Genomic DNA, 13867 nt, shown 5'->3' with positions numbered 1-13867 from the left:
CAATATAAACAAAAAACAAAATGGCCGGTTTAGACGACATGATGCATAACATGAATATTGGGGAAGGCCGAGGAGGGGGAAGGGGAATTTCACGTGGGGGTGGCGGCAGAAGTCGAGGGGGAAGGGTGATGGGAGGCTGGGCTGACCGCGGGCGAGGTGGGTTGGGTAGAGGAGGTGGGGGATGGAAACGGGGCGGGGGAGGCAATAATGTGGAAATAGATGAAAGTGACCTGAGACATAAATTGAACCATAATAATGGAGATTTAAGGTAAAACTCGTTTTATCTTCTATTATGCTTGAATATGAATCTCTTAATGTCAGATCAAAATATCATACTAAAACAAATATCACAACTATTCAGCAACTAATATATGAACGTTTAGTAGATTAGTTCGCTATGTTTCAACACATACCTGCATTGAAATTTTTAAAACCTACTATAATTTATCTAGCGGCTACGCCCCTAATTTTTTTTGGGGTATCACCCCCCAAGAAAATAGCCTAAAACCACCACAGGGCCAGTAGGTATATTCCCTGAAGAGTAGAATCCAATCGGTTCAGTGGTTACCGAGATCTTAAGGGACAGACGGACAGACAGACGGACGGTAAGACATCATTCTACTTTGTTTTATAGATATCTTACCTCACAAAAAATATGAATTTTAAAGATTTTTTGACAACGACCGTAATTACTCCAGTAACAATTTTTTTTTAAATAGGTGCTATAGCGTATTTTGAAGATAATTTTGTTCATTTAAGGGCTAAGCTTAATAATTCAAGAGAAGAAACAACTAGAAGAGAAAATCAAACATACACACCAAGATCAGAAAGAGAAATGTACACTCATCAACAGGTGAAATTTTTGCTTACAACTGGCCCTAGACGTCCAGGGGTGGGGGTAAAGGAGTGATTATCCCCCCCCCACTCATTTTAACCCCCTCGAAATTAAAAAAACATGAGATTATCCCCTTCAAGCCTTTAAAACCCCTCATTTTAACCCCCTCAAAGTAAAAAGCTTGAACGTCCTTGCAAATGGCACTAAAAAGTATTGATGCTTTCTGTTAAAGTGCCATGCGAGCACAAAAAACCCCCTCCTTATTTTTAAGATAATTCAATGTTCATTCAGTAGGAGGGGAGCTGATGGTGTAAATGGGTTTGGTTAAGGGCAATCGATATTTTAGCAAGCTGCGAGTATCATTATGGTTTTATTAGAGTACATGAAAATCTGGTGCAACATCCAACTAATAAAAGATCGATTTTAATAGTACACTTGAGAACAAATATTTTGTTTCTAAAGAAATTACAATTAAATCTATCAAAGCTGATAATTTTTATCTTTATGAAATATTAAATCCTTCAATAACAACGATCCTGAGATTTCCAGGGATCTAAAGGGATAAGACAATGGCCGATAAATTGATGTACATCCCTAATGATGATACACAAAATTACCCCTTGTTTCAATAAGTGGTTGAAACTAAAGGAACCAACTAATCGAAATTCAATAAAAGACCCCAAGGTTGTGAAGCCAATGAAATGTTAATTTAAGACTTTGGGGAATAGTGTAATAAACAGCCCAATGTCCCCTCCACTCTTTATCAATAATTTCAGTATGATATTTGTTTTTTTTTAAATGGTTAATTATTACAACCCTTTAATTGCATGACCGTAGTCTAGCGGTTCCATTTGTTCTGTATTAAAATGATTTATGGCCTACGGATTCCTTTCTTAACGTCTCTATTATGACCCAGTGTGTTCTAGTCTCGAACCTTACACCTCCACGACAGTAAGCGTGAACATTACTATTTGATTTTTATTAACTGAAGAAAAAAAAGATATTTTGATAATATTTACCTTTTTAAACTAGGATATTGTATATATTGCTACTTCCCTGTAAGTATATATCAATTAGGCGTACAGCTAGATATGGTTGTTTCTATGCTGGCAGGCTTTTCATGTATTAAAATTAGATATACTAATAACTAGAGACTTCAAGTGTTAAATTTATGAAAAAGTAAAGTTGAACATTCATAAAGTTTCATGAATTAGCAGTTTATAATCTCACTTACGAATTCTAGTATTTTAAAAAACTACTTATCTAGTCGAAGGTTTAATCCGTCAGAGCTCCTCTAACCCTTTCTTAACCTAACCTAACTCAAGAAAAGTTTGTTTTGAGGCCAATAATTTACATCAAAAAATCTTGAAAATCTATTAATTAAAATGAAAATTTTAAGTAAAAAAAAAGAGCTGTTAATATTGTATCAAACGCCTTTGTTAAGTCTAAACTACACAAATACATTCTTGTGTATCTAAACCTTAAAGTCTCAAGTGTATAAAGTATGATCTCTCAGCAGCTCAGGAGAGATTTTAGATTTTAGATATGCATTCAAGTAATGGTTAATATACAGTTATTCCATCAATATAACTTCAATTTTAAACACTTGAATTAGCAAAACAATGGGATTAATATTTTTTTAAAATTAAATAGGGATTTTTTCGATGGTGTCGCTTGTAAGATTAACTCATTGGTGACGAAAATATGTTCGAATCCCAGAATTAAACATTTATTTTGGCTGTAAGGGTAGAACCCTTTATTTATTCTCCAATAATTTGAAACAGTATGCAGCACATTAAACACACACAAACACAAACATAAACACAAACATAGAGACACATGCACACACATAAACACACACATACACACTCTATCTAACTCCAGGTATAATCCTGACATAAATGACAGTTCCTATATTAAAATTTTCTTTTTTCCTTGGATTTTTTTTGTTTTTCTGTTCTTTGTTAACTTTCACCATCTTTTCACAGTTTATCGAACCGACAATTTCAATTTGAATTTTTAAAACAAAAAAGTGGGGGGATGGGGTGAAGTTTGTTTATATAGGCAATTGTTCTTTGGAGGGTGGAGTTACCTACCCTCCACCAAAATTGTTAAAAACTAATCTCTAATCTATTAAAGGCTTCACTGTAAAGGAGAATCATATTGTTTTTGCTGTTAACTAGATCTTTAAAACACACACACACACACAGATATCTTTGTTCTTTTTTTTTCAGATAAGGATGAAATAATCATACATTTGATTTGACAACCTTTGTCAAGAAGTCAAATTTTACATGCTACCTAAAACTTTTTATATATCTAACAAGGATCACAACATCCATAAAAGCGAAGCACTGAAACGATAGGACAAACGGACATTAACACTTGTATAGTGTCAGAACTGAATAATCATAATATTAATGTGTAAGAGTCAAAGCAAAATTGTAAGTAAATTTGTTGAAAAACTGCTTGATTCAGGATAATGTTTATGGACATACTTACATTTTTAGGACTTGATTATAGAGTTGCTTCGCTTATTACATTATACTTTGTTGTCCCAGGAATCAATATACCAAAAATCAGATCAATCGGTTGATTAGATCACATAAAAATTTGTTGTTAAAAAAGTAAAAAATCAACATGTTTAAAATGAACGTACTGACATTTTGGTGATGATTATAGAGTTGCTATGCTTTCTAAAGCAATCACCATGCAAAATTTAAAATCGATAGGATAATTCTAACATGCCTAAATTAACGAAAAAAGCTATCCGTTACGGACGGACGGACGGACCGACCCTAATTATAGAAAAGCTTCGCTTTTAAAAATTCTATTGAAGCACAGTCATGCTTTCAAGAAGTACATAAATTTCATAAGTAAGGAAAAGACACAGAAAAATCCTTTCTATATATTTCAATCTTAACTTTGTCTGATATTATCAGGGATTTTAAGGGTCCAGGGATAAGACAATTGACAATAAATTGATATACATTATCCATACCCAATGATAAAAAAATACCCCTACTGTAGAATAAAATTGATTGAAAAGTTTGGTTTTTACCAATCAAAATTTAATAATAGAACCCAAAGTTTTTGAGCCTTCGAATAATATGACGTTGATGTAAAACTTTGGGTACAAGTATAATTTACAGTCCAATATCCCCTCCCTCCCTAAAAATCATTGAATTTATATAAAATATTCAAAGGTTTGTTTGTCTATCCACAACAATAGAATTGGAAGTAATGCTTTCAAAAGATAAAAGTTTGTAAGCCCTCTAACACACACACACACACACAGCCCTCTAGCAGCCAAATCGGTTTACCTCCTCCTTAAATAAATTCATACCAGGAATTTAAGGATTCTTATTGATAACAATACCAAATAATATTGTATAACCTATATTTGATTTAAATTTCGAGCGGTTTCCCTCAAAAGCCTAGTCGAGCATAGAACCCCCATCCCCCACCTTATTTTGAATTAAATTGAAAATAATATTATATTGTGTATAGGGTAACACCGCAATTAAAAGCCCCGCAGGGTTTTGTCACTAAGTCAAATAAACTCTCCCTTTAATTACCCCCTCAATTCTAATTTATTTAAAAATTAAGAGGATGGTTGGTTTTTTAGCTCGTAAGGTGTTTTGAGGGGAATGCAAATTAAATTTTTAGTCAATATTCTCATGACCTAAGAGCAAAGCACAAACATTATACCTTTCATTATCAGTCTGTCCATTGCTGTGGCTTGTAGTTAAGATAGATGCTTTGATGATTACCTTCTTGTATATCCGTTATTTTAATTTCCTGACTACTATTTATATTAACGAGCTTCTGTACTAAAAACACCATTATGTATTGTGGTAGTGGCCGGAGTTTGTCAGCCGCTTCCCGAGTCCGGGTATTACGGCGGTGTGAACAGACGTGGACAAGTGTAGTTATAGAGAAGCTGTTATTCTCTATGAATCACCAAATAACAAACAGAATATAAATTTGGGATGTTACTTTATTCAGAGCTCACAAGATACTAATTTATAATACAACAAAATGGTCAATGCATAGATTGGAATGATTAATACGAAAATCAGAGGTTACAAATATATACACACAATAAGCATAATAGGCAATATTTATCCCCCATCCCTGGAAGGGGTGGGTAAAAGCAAGATAATCAGATTAAACACAATAGGGTTGTCAAACTATAAATACTTTAATACAGGGGGGGGGGGTTTCAAATGGCCCCACCTCCTACTCAGGGGAGATCTCTCGGACCGCCCACAAGTTGGAAGCAAAGTTACTATATACTTAGGGCTTAGGGGTGGCGAATACCACAGTATGTCTAAATGTTATGTGATAAATCTATTTTTATGTCGAATTGTTTTCTTCATAAATTCTGAGTTTCTATATTCTAGAATTGAAGTTTAGTCTTATGCAAACCATTTAAACTGCAAATAATTTCCTCTGCAAGGATTTCTCTGTCTGGAGGCTGCCCTTCACTTTCTAACATGTTTTAACTACAAAAGGGTTAACTTTGCTTAACATTATTGGGGATGGATATCCATTTATCGTCTATTGTCTTATCCCTTAAGATCTCTGATTCTTATGGAAACCATTAAAACTGCAAATATTCCCTCTACAAAGATTTCTCTGTCTGGAGGCTGCCCTGCACTTTCTAACTTGTTTTAACTACATAAGGGGTAATTTTGCTTATTGTTATTGGGGATGGATATCAATTTATCGTCTATTGTCTTATCCCTTAAGAACTCTGAGTCTTATGGAAACCATTAAAACTGCAAATATTTCCTATATATTGCAAATATTGCTTAACATTAGGTATTGGGGATGCATATCCATTTATCGTTTATTGTCTTATTCATTAAGATGTCTGAGTCTTATGGAAACCATTTAAACTGCAAATAATTTCCTCTGCAAGGATTTCTCTGTCTGGAGGCTGCCCTGCACTTTCTAACATGTTTTAACTACATAAGGGGTAATTTTGCTTATTATTATTGGGGATGGATATCCATTTATCGTCTATTATCTTATCCCTTAAGATCTCTGAGTCTTATGGAAACCTTTAAAACTGCAAATATTTCCTCTACAAGGATTTCTCTGTTTGGAGGTTGCCCTGCACTTTTATAACATTTTATCAACCTGTAATATTAACTACAATAGGGGTAATTTTGCTTATTAATATTGGGGATGTATATCCATTTATCGTCTATTGTCTTATCCCTTAATTACTCTGAGTCTTATGGAAACCATTAAAACTGCAAATATTTCCTCTACAAAGATTTCTCTGTCTGGAGGCTGCCCTGCACTTTCTTACATGTTTTAACTACAAAAAGGGGTAATTTTGCTTATAATTATTGGGGATGGATATTCATTTATCGTCTATTGTCTTACCCCTTAAGATGTCTGAGTCTTATGCAAACCATTAAAACTGCAAATATTTCCTCTACAAGGATTTCTCTGTCTGGAGGCTGCCCTGCACTTTCTTACATGTTTTAACTACAAAAAGGGGTAATTTTGCTTATAATTATTGGGGATGGATATTCATTTATCGTCTATTGTCTTACCCCTTAAGATGTCTGAGTCTTATGCAAACCATTAAAACTGCAAATATTTCCTCTGCAAGGATTTCTCTGTTTGGAAGCTACCCTGCACTTTTTTCTAACATTCTATCAATATGAATATCTTTCTATAAATATTATGCAGGGATGTCCAAGCTTTTTAATTTTAAAGAGGGGTAAAATGAGGGGCTTCAAAGGTTTGAGGGGGGTAATCTAATGTTTTTTTTAAAAAGATGGTGTTAAAATGAGGTGTTTTTTTTAAGTTTAAGGGGGTTAAACACTCCTTACCCCCACTCATAGACGTCTTTATCTTTATGGTCACCAATATTACCTATGGCTTTGGTAATAGGTTCTAGAAAGGAAGTATGGGTATAAAAATACCCCTCTCCAACAAAATGAAAATAAGTGCGTCGGAAGTTTTTGTGTGCTAATGTTTTACTTTAGGCTAGGTAAGGTTATATTAGGTACAGGTTAGCCCGGCAGGATTAGATTCCCACTCAGAGGTTAATCATCAATAAAAAAATAACCTATTGTCTTTTTTTTCAAATGGGTTAGGTTTCTGTTTTAACTGGACACTTTGAGGGAAAGCACCAAAATATCACTGCTAGACCTTTCTTTGGAAATATATCCCTTTAAGATTTAACACATAGAATTTGAATAAAATCCTTAGAAATACATCAAGTATGTCTGGTTAAACATAGACAATTTTTTCTGCTTTTTAAAAGAGCGTAAGCATAAAAAATCAAAACTTATTTTAGAAAAGTTTAATCAATGAATATTTTGTAGGTATAATTTTTAATGTAAAGATTTTACGTGTTGTTAATCTTATTCCAAATTTTGAAAAGGCTTGTTTATTTTCTATGAATAATATTAGGATTTATAATATGTTAGTTTAGTATTTTAAGAAACAAATCCTGTTATAAAAAAGTATGTCTGTCTGTCTGTTTTACAATCGATATGCTTTTCACATACAGTAAAGCTACTTAAAATTCCAGAGAAGTTTTATTGTGGTAGGGGTGAAGCAGTTCAACCCTACTGAGCGAGTTCGCTTCAAACGAGCCCCTAGCCTTAAAGATCCTACCAATAAATAACTGCAAGGAGTTACTGATTAAAGGATATATTTTGAACTGATTCATTACAAAAGATATACAGGTTTATATAGCAAATAGAAGTATAATAATAGATGATGAGGGGTAGCTGGTGATGGGTTCCTTTGAGCTGGGGGCTGTGTCCACAGGCGCAAAGGTAGGAGGGAAGGCTGCCTCCTTGGGGTAGGCAGGTGATGGCAGAGAAAGGGGAAGGTCCGGCTGCGGCAAGGGGGTGTAGACATCTCCCGGCAAGGCAGGTAACTGGGGCCTGGGGTTGTAGAGGGGCCGCGCTCCTCCCACTATTAGAGATGTGACGTCCAATTTGACCGCTGCTTGTGATTTACGGCAAGGCCCCGGAGGGGCAGGGTGAAATGGTGATAATAGGATTAGTGCTGGGTTGCAATTTGATAAGCCACAGCATAGCAACTCTATGAAAGGTTTGTCCGTATACTGCCGTCTTACCACATCCTCCCCTTCAAGGGCTGCGGGACCACCGGGACATCAGGCCTTGAACCGTGGGGGACGGCAGATTCTCCCTGGGGCACAGCGCGGTGTAGGACAGCTCGGGCTACACAGGCCCCTCGGGAAACTCATTGCTCAGTCTGACTGTGGTTGGATATCAGCATGGTCAACTCCCGGTTGGCTCCCAGCTGAGGGTTGGTGACGGCCAGGCCTCGGCGTTGGAAGTTAGGCCTTGTCTGCAGAACTATCTCTGTCTCAGCGGGCAGCTGGACACGGAGACCCAGGCTCACTCTAGAGGCTCCCAGAGGAGGGACAACGATGGTAGTAGGCGCGTAGAACTCCATAGGGGCGCCTGTCTTGTCCAGGTCACTCGGCCTCTTGGCTCCTACCTGGATGGGGATGGCTGTCATCTGGAGGGGGCACATCGCTTCCGCTTCGCCCTCGGGGGCCGCTACTTCCATCTCGGTGGCAACTTCTCTCCCTGGGGGCTCGCTGCTGGCAGGTAGGAGCTCCATGTCAGCATCTGGGTTCCATAGCGCCGGAGGGACTGTTCCCAGTTCTGCAGGTTGGCTGGTCAGGTTCTCTTCTTCTCCTCCAGGGTGGTTGGTCTGGTCCTCAGGTATCTCAAACTCTAGTTCGTCTGTGGGATTACATATAGCACCCATTGGCGGTGCAGGCGCAGGCCCCGACTGCTCTCCTCCTCCTGTAGGGTTGCTGGTCAGACTCCTGTCCACAGCTGGCGGTGGCAGGACAGTGACTTCGGCTGGTTGGTACAGGGGCAGTTGGTCCGGGGTTCCAAGTTGACTGCTAGCTGGTAAGGTTGCCGCAACCGTTCCACCATTGGACTGGTCCAGGAGTATCCAGCTTCCAGGGTCTCGGACAACGCTGGCAGGTGGTGGTGGCAGTTTGGCGGCCACCTTGTCTCCCCTAGGGTTGTCGTGGACAGGGGTAGGTAGGAGACCGGCAGTTAGATCTTCAGTGTAGGGGTAGGCCAGTTCTCTGTGTCGGGGATCAGCGCCAGTCTGGAGGTCCGGCGGGGATCTGGCCGGTATCTGGGCAGACAGCTCCCCAGTCCCTGCTGGGAGGGGACTAAAGGTATCGCATCCTGAGCTCTCTCCCCTAGCCGGGAGGTGATCTGGCACTCTGTCTCCCTCTGGGCTAGGACAAGGTCTTTGGCCGTTGGACTCGTTACTGGGTGCATCTCCTCTCTCTCTCTGGGCGGCTTCTTCCAGTTTGCTGGAGGTGACTGATGTCGGTATTCCTGGTTCCCACACATTCTCAGCTGGAGGCATAGGTTGTGGAAGGTCTCCCCTGGCTGGCAAGTTCTTCTTGGTGACCCCTCGTTGGCAGTTGAGGGTAGAATTTGTGAATCCTTCCCAGGAACAGGCAGGTTGGTTGCTACTGGGTCTGTGCAGAGGCAGGTGGCCAGTCGTCTCACAGGGGCCTCTAGGCCTCTTGGGGAGTGGTGTTCTGATATCCCCTTGCACCTCTGACCCAGTCCACAGCTGGGGGCGGTGGCTACAGCTAAAGTCTCCTTCGATTCATCTGGCTGGGGCCCCAGCGTCCCAGCAAGGTCTCCGACTTCCGGCAGAGCCCCATTGGCTGGTTTCCTGGGGGCAATGGTGGTCACTTCTTCTCTTGGCTCGTACGGTAGGTCTGGTCTCTCCGTGGCGTCAACGTTCGTTGCCCTTCTCCTCTCCTTGGTGGTGACATGGGTCAGGGCAGGTTGAGATGCTGCAATGGCCGGCAGCTGCTTGGGGCCGGCCTGGTGCTCAACCTCTGGTGGCCTCTGGCCCGTCCTGGAGGTCTGGTACCTCTCTTGTAGGCAACCAATTCTCTGGCATGGGTTCGAACCCCCTGAGCCTTGGTCAGGGGATCTTCTGGGTCTCTGTGATGGCACCGGATATGACAACGGGCTGGATGCCTGGACTCTCCTACGCTGCCATATACCTCAGCTGCTGTACTCAATCGCTGACTTTCTAATCTGAGTGAACATTTGTAAGAATATTGAGAGATGTAGGGGTAAGAGCCAGGTACAACCACTCAACATTAACAATACGATGACCGGCAGCCAGGCGGTGGTCATTGATGCCAGGTGGTTGAGGGTCCAAAGCTGGCCATCCCTGACTTCTTGCTGCACGGTGGGATGTCTCATTTGCCCAAGGCCAGCGATAAGCTGGGCCAGGTGACCAGGTAGTGGCAGGTCCGAGTGAAAGGACATGGTTGCAACAGGGCCTCCGGGGGCAACCCTACCGTACGGGGTTGATGTTACAGGTAGCTTTCCCGGCGGGCAGTCCTGAGGCTTGTGGTAGGGGTCCTCCCCAGGCCTTGATCCTGTGGGGGCCTGGATTCTCCTCAGGGGGGTTGGCTCCCCCTTACTCCTAGTGCCGGGAGATGGCCTCTTCCTATGAACCTGGGCTGTATCGGGCTGAAGCTTCCATCCTCCTGGGTTAAAAGGGTAGTTGATGTCCTGGCATTGTTCTGGAGCACTTGGTCCCCCAATCTTGAGCATGGGGTCTGTCTCCCAGAATTCAGTCTTGTCCAGCTCCAGGTCTGCCTGGAGTCCTACAGGTTCTCCCCTGGCATGTAGGCGTTGGGGTGGATTGGTGGAAACCCCCAGAACATCAGGCTTGACTAGCTTCCTAGCCACAGGAAGGCCAGCATCCAGTGGGAGGTAGTGCTCCCCAACCTGCTGCGCTGGGGCAGCCAAGCGGATTGCGGCCTGAAGGTGTCGGCCAAGTAGTTGGACGGAGACCATCGTGAGGCTGCAGGCCAGTAGGGTGACTTGCTTGGCCGTGATCAGCAGGGCCGCGCGCCTGTGCAAGGGGAACATGGGGTTCAAGCCGGCCGCGACTTGACGGGCTCAGCTTGGTAGGAGCACTCAGGGGTGGATCCGGGAGGACACGGTTGGCCATTGATGACAGTATCCTCAGTCGGGGAGGCTTCTGGGAGGCAATCGTTCTCCGGGAAGGCTGTGGGTGATTCTACTGCGGCCGTGTCTGGTACAGGTAGAAGGGTCACAGCCGACAGGTTAGTTCCCTTGCTGGCGGTGAGGGCCGTGTCCACCCGGTGGGTTCCGCGCTCACCGACATGGGATGAGTCTGGGTTCGGGCCCGGCAGCGGCTCCTTGTGGCTCGGTTCATGTTCCGTGTCGTCACGGTTGGCCGACCGTAATTGGACGGGCTCGGCACCGGGAACATCTGGCCGTGACTTGGCAGACTCGGGCTCGGTGGTGGCCAGCCGCGACTTGACGGGCCTGGCACCAGGGGCGTCCGATGTCCAATTTGACCGCTGCTGTGATGTATCGGCAAGGCCCGGGAGGGGCAGGGTGAAATGGTGATAATAGGATTAGTGCTGGGTTGCAATTTGATAAGCCACAGCATAGCAACTCTATGAAAGGTTTGTCCGTATACTGCCGTCTTGCCACATTATGACTTATTTGTGAGAGGGTTCCCTTACAAAAGAAATCTACCCTAAAAAAATACCCTTCCTCCCCCCCCCCCCCAAACCAAAAAGGCACCTAAGTGCTTAGTTGCTAGTATATGAAATATAACAAGAACAAATATCTAAATAATGAAATGAAGGATTTTTCAAGCCAATATAAAAATGTGTTATTTCAGGATAAAAACCGGCCAAAAAAGAATACTGAATGTTTCACCCCTTCCCATGAACCTGCTCAGATGAGAATCATATCAGTTCCTTCTGGACTTTCAAGGTGATTGCATTTTCCATGATATATTTAAAATTAAAAGAATGTCTATTTATATAAACTATAAAGTAGTAAGCTTTTTTGTCTCTAGCTTAGGATCTCGCTATCCGCTGAACTTATGTAATTTTCCTTTCAAATGAAGTGTCCCTAGGGGCGTAGCCGATAGTATTAATTTAATGTAATAATAGTATTATTATACGAATATGAAATGGAAAATTAACTTCAATATTTTCATACTCTTCTGCCCTTCTAATACAGATTCCCTAGATACTAGGGGCGTAGTTTTTTCTTATAACATTATTCTATAACAGGTTACCGTACTTTTAAAATCAAAAGTTTTTGCTGATTTTTTTTCATAACTAAAAAATTTATATTTTAAAAGTTATTGAGTGTGAGAATATTTTATAGTTTTTCAATTTATTTTAAAATTGATATTGGAAACTAAACGTTTGACAGCGTTTTTTTTTCTTTTCTTTGGGAGCTAGATACATTAATGGATCATTATGTATTGGGTGAGTGTGTTAGAGCAAATGCAGTGATCTGAAGGGAAAAGACGATGGACGATAAATTGATGTACATCTCCAATGACGATAAACATAATAATTCCATATGTAGATTAAAATTATTGGCTAAAAGATTAGGAAAGATGATCCAATACACTGCAGACCAATCATGTAACTGACTGTTGTATGTGTATAATATTGGTGTGGTTTATAAGAATGAACATTTTTTAACTACCATTTTAAATTTAAATTGTATTGAAATTGGCTCCAGATAAGTAACAAACTATTCAAAAACATGATTTTATAAGATGAAACAACTAGTGTTATAAAATGAACTAGTAAATGAAAAAATGCTTTTATAGATAATTATAATTTATAATTTTCTATTTATCATGGAGTCTTTTTTAAACTAATCAACATAATACTTTTGTTCTTCAAATTTCTTACATAAATAAAGACCTTTTTCCGAATTTTTTTATCATGCTTCAAAATTTCAGCCATTTTTATACTTTATGTAAATCTTAAAGTTTTAAACTTATGAAATCAACATCTAGAGAATACTAAGTGGCATGCAAAGGGTTTTACCATTGGGGAGGGGAGTTAGAAAAGGAAAAGACAGATATCTCCAATTTAAGTAATAATGGCAGCATTGGCATCCCTTCCGCACGCCCTTTATAATACCAAACGTCTTTTCTGTAATAAATATCCTTACTTATTTAATATTAAATTAAAGATAAAATTGAATTACAGATTGGATTAGCTTGCAAAAAGTTTCTGCAAATAAATTGAAACTATTAACCAATAAAGTTTCTCTTGTTTTAGTTAGTTTCTTTTAGTTTTTATATTAACATTTAGTTCTTTTATTTGTCAAAACTTTCGACCTCTTATTTGTAAGTTATTAAATAAACATTAGTAATTCTGTTAGGCGTATGACATTATTATTAAAAGTATTAGGCAGTATATTGGTAATATTATGGCCAAACATTTTACATTGACCACTAAGTTGCTTAGTTAGGATATAAAGAAAAAGTTCGTGCAATTAAAGGGTTAATTACAAAAGCTCATCTTTTCATATGCAGGGAGGGAGGGGACATTGGACTGTAATTATACTGACCCACAATATTTTAAACTGGTTCTTCTATTTGTTGGCCTAAAAACTTGAAAGGGTTTTTCTGGTAAGCCGAGCGTTCTCGGCCCACGGGGTAACGAGTTCGGATTCAACGAGCCCTAGCCTTTAAGTATTCTACCAAACAAACAAGCAGGATTCAATCATACAGAAATTATATATTTAAACTGAATAATATTTACAAGTTATGTTTACTATATATATACAACAAAATATAACAATGGTTAGGTTTGAAGGGGGTGTGGGGCGCTAGGGCTTAGCGCCCGACGGTAGACAGGCTGTGGGGGCAACGGTGGTAAAAGGGGAGGCAGTGCCTCCCGATTATATAAGCGCATGAGGGACTCGTGATAGTTGCATGTTCAAGTCCCCTCCCCACATTTAGGCAGGCTAGTTTGACCGCTGGGTGCGGGGTTAACAGCGGTCATGAGATGGATAGTGATATAATAGGATTAGTGCGGGGGGTTTGTTATCATAAGTCAAAGTGAAGCAACTCTGTAAACGGCCTGTCCGTCTGGGTGTCGTATTACCACAACCTCCCCTTCAAGGGTTGCGTGGCTCCTGAGCCACCAGGCCTTGA

General features: G+C 40.5%; 2 protein-coding genes across 3 annotated transcripts in view; one reads left to right on the top strand and one right to left on the bottom strand.

The window, feature by feature from the left end:
• The window catches only part of LOC145314679 (large ribosomal subunit protein bL20-like), a 184246-nt gene that overhangs the window by 136591 nt on the left and 33788 nt on the right, over positions 1-13867 (bottom strand). The gene's annotated exons all lie outside the window — the stretch shown is intronic.
• Positions 3-13867, top strand: part of LOC145314677 (uncharacterized) — a 30837-nt gene continuing 16972 nt past the window's right edge. Inside the window, exons 1-3 of the mRNA XM_080154691.1 lie at positions 3-268; positions 760-853; positions 11573-11667. Coding sequence (XP_080010817.1) covers positions 21-268; positions 760-853; positions 11573-11667 — 437 coding nt within the window. The 5' untranslated portion in view covers positions 3-20. The remainder of the gene's footprint in view (positions 269-759; positions 854-11572; positions 11668-13867) is intronic.

The sequence above is a fragment of the Acartia tonsa genome, chromosome 3, assembly GCF_053477335.1.
Source record: "Acartia tonsa isolate MP-2025a chromosome 3, ASM5347733v1, whole genome shotgun sequence".
In the NCBI taxonomy this organism is placed as follows: Eukaryota; Metazoa; Arthropoda; class Copepoda; order Calanoida; family Acartiidae; genus Acartia; species Acartia tonsa.
The sequence above is the reverse complement of the archived record's forward strand: the minus strand, read 5'-3'. Positions and strand labels throughout refer to the sequence as shown.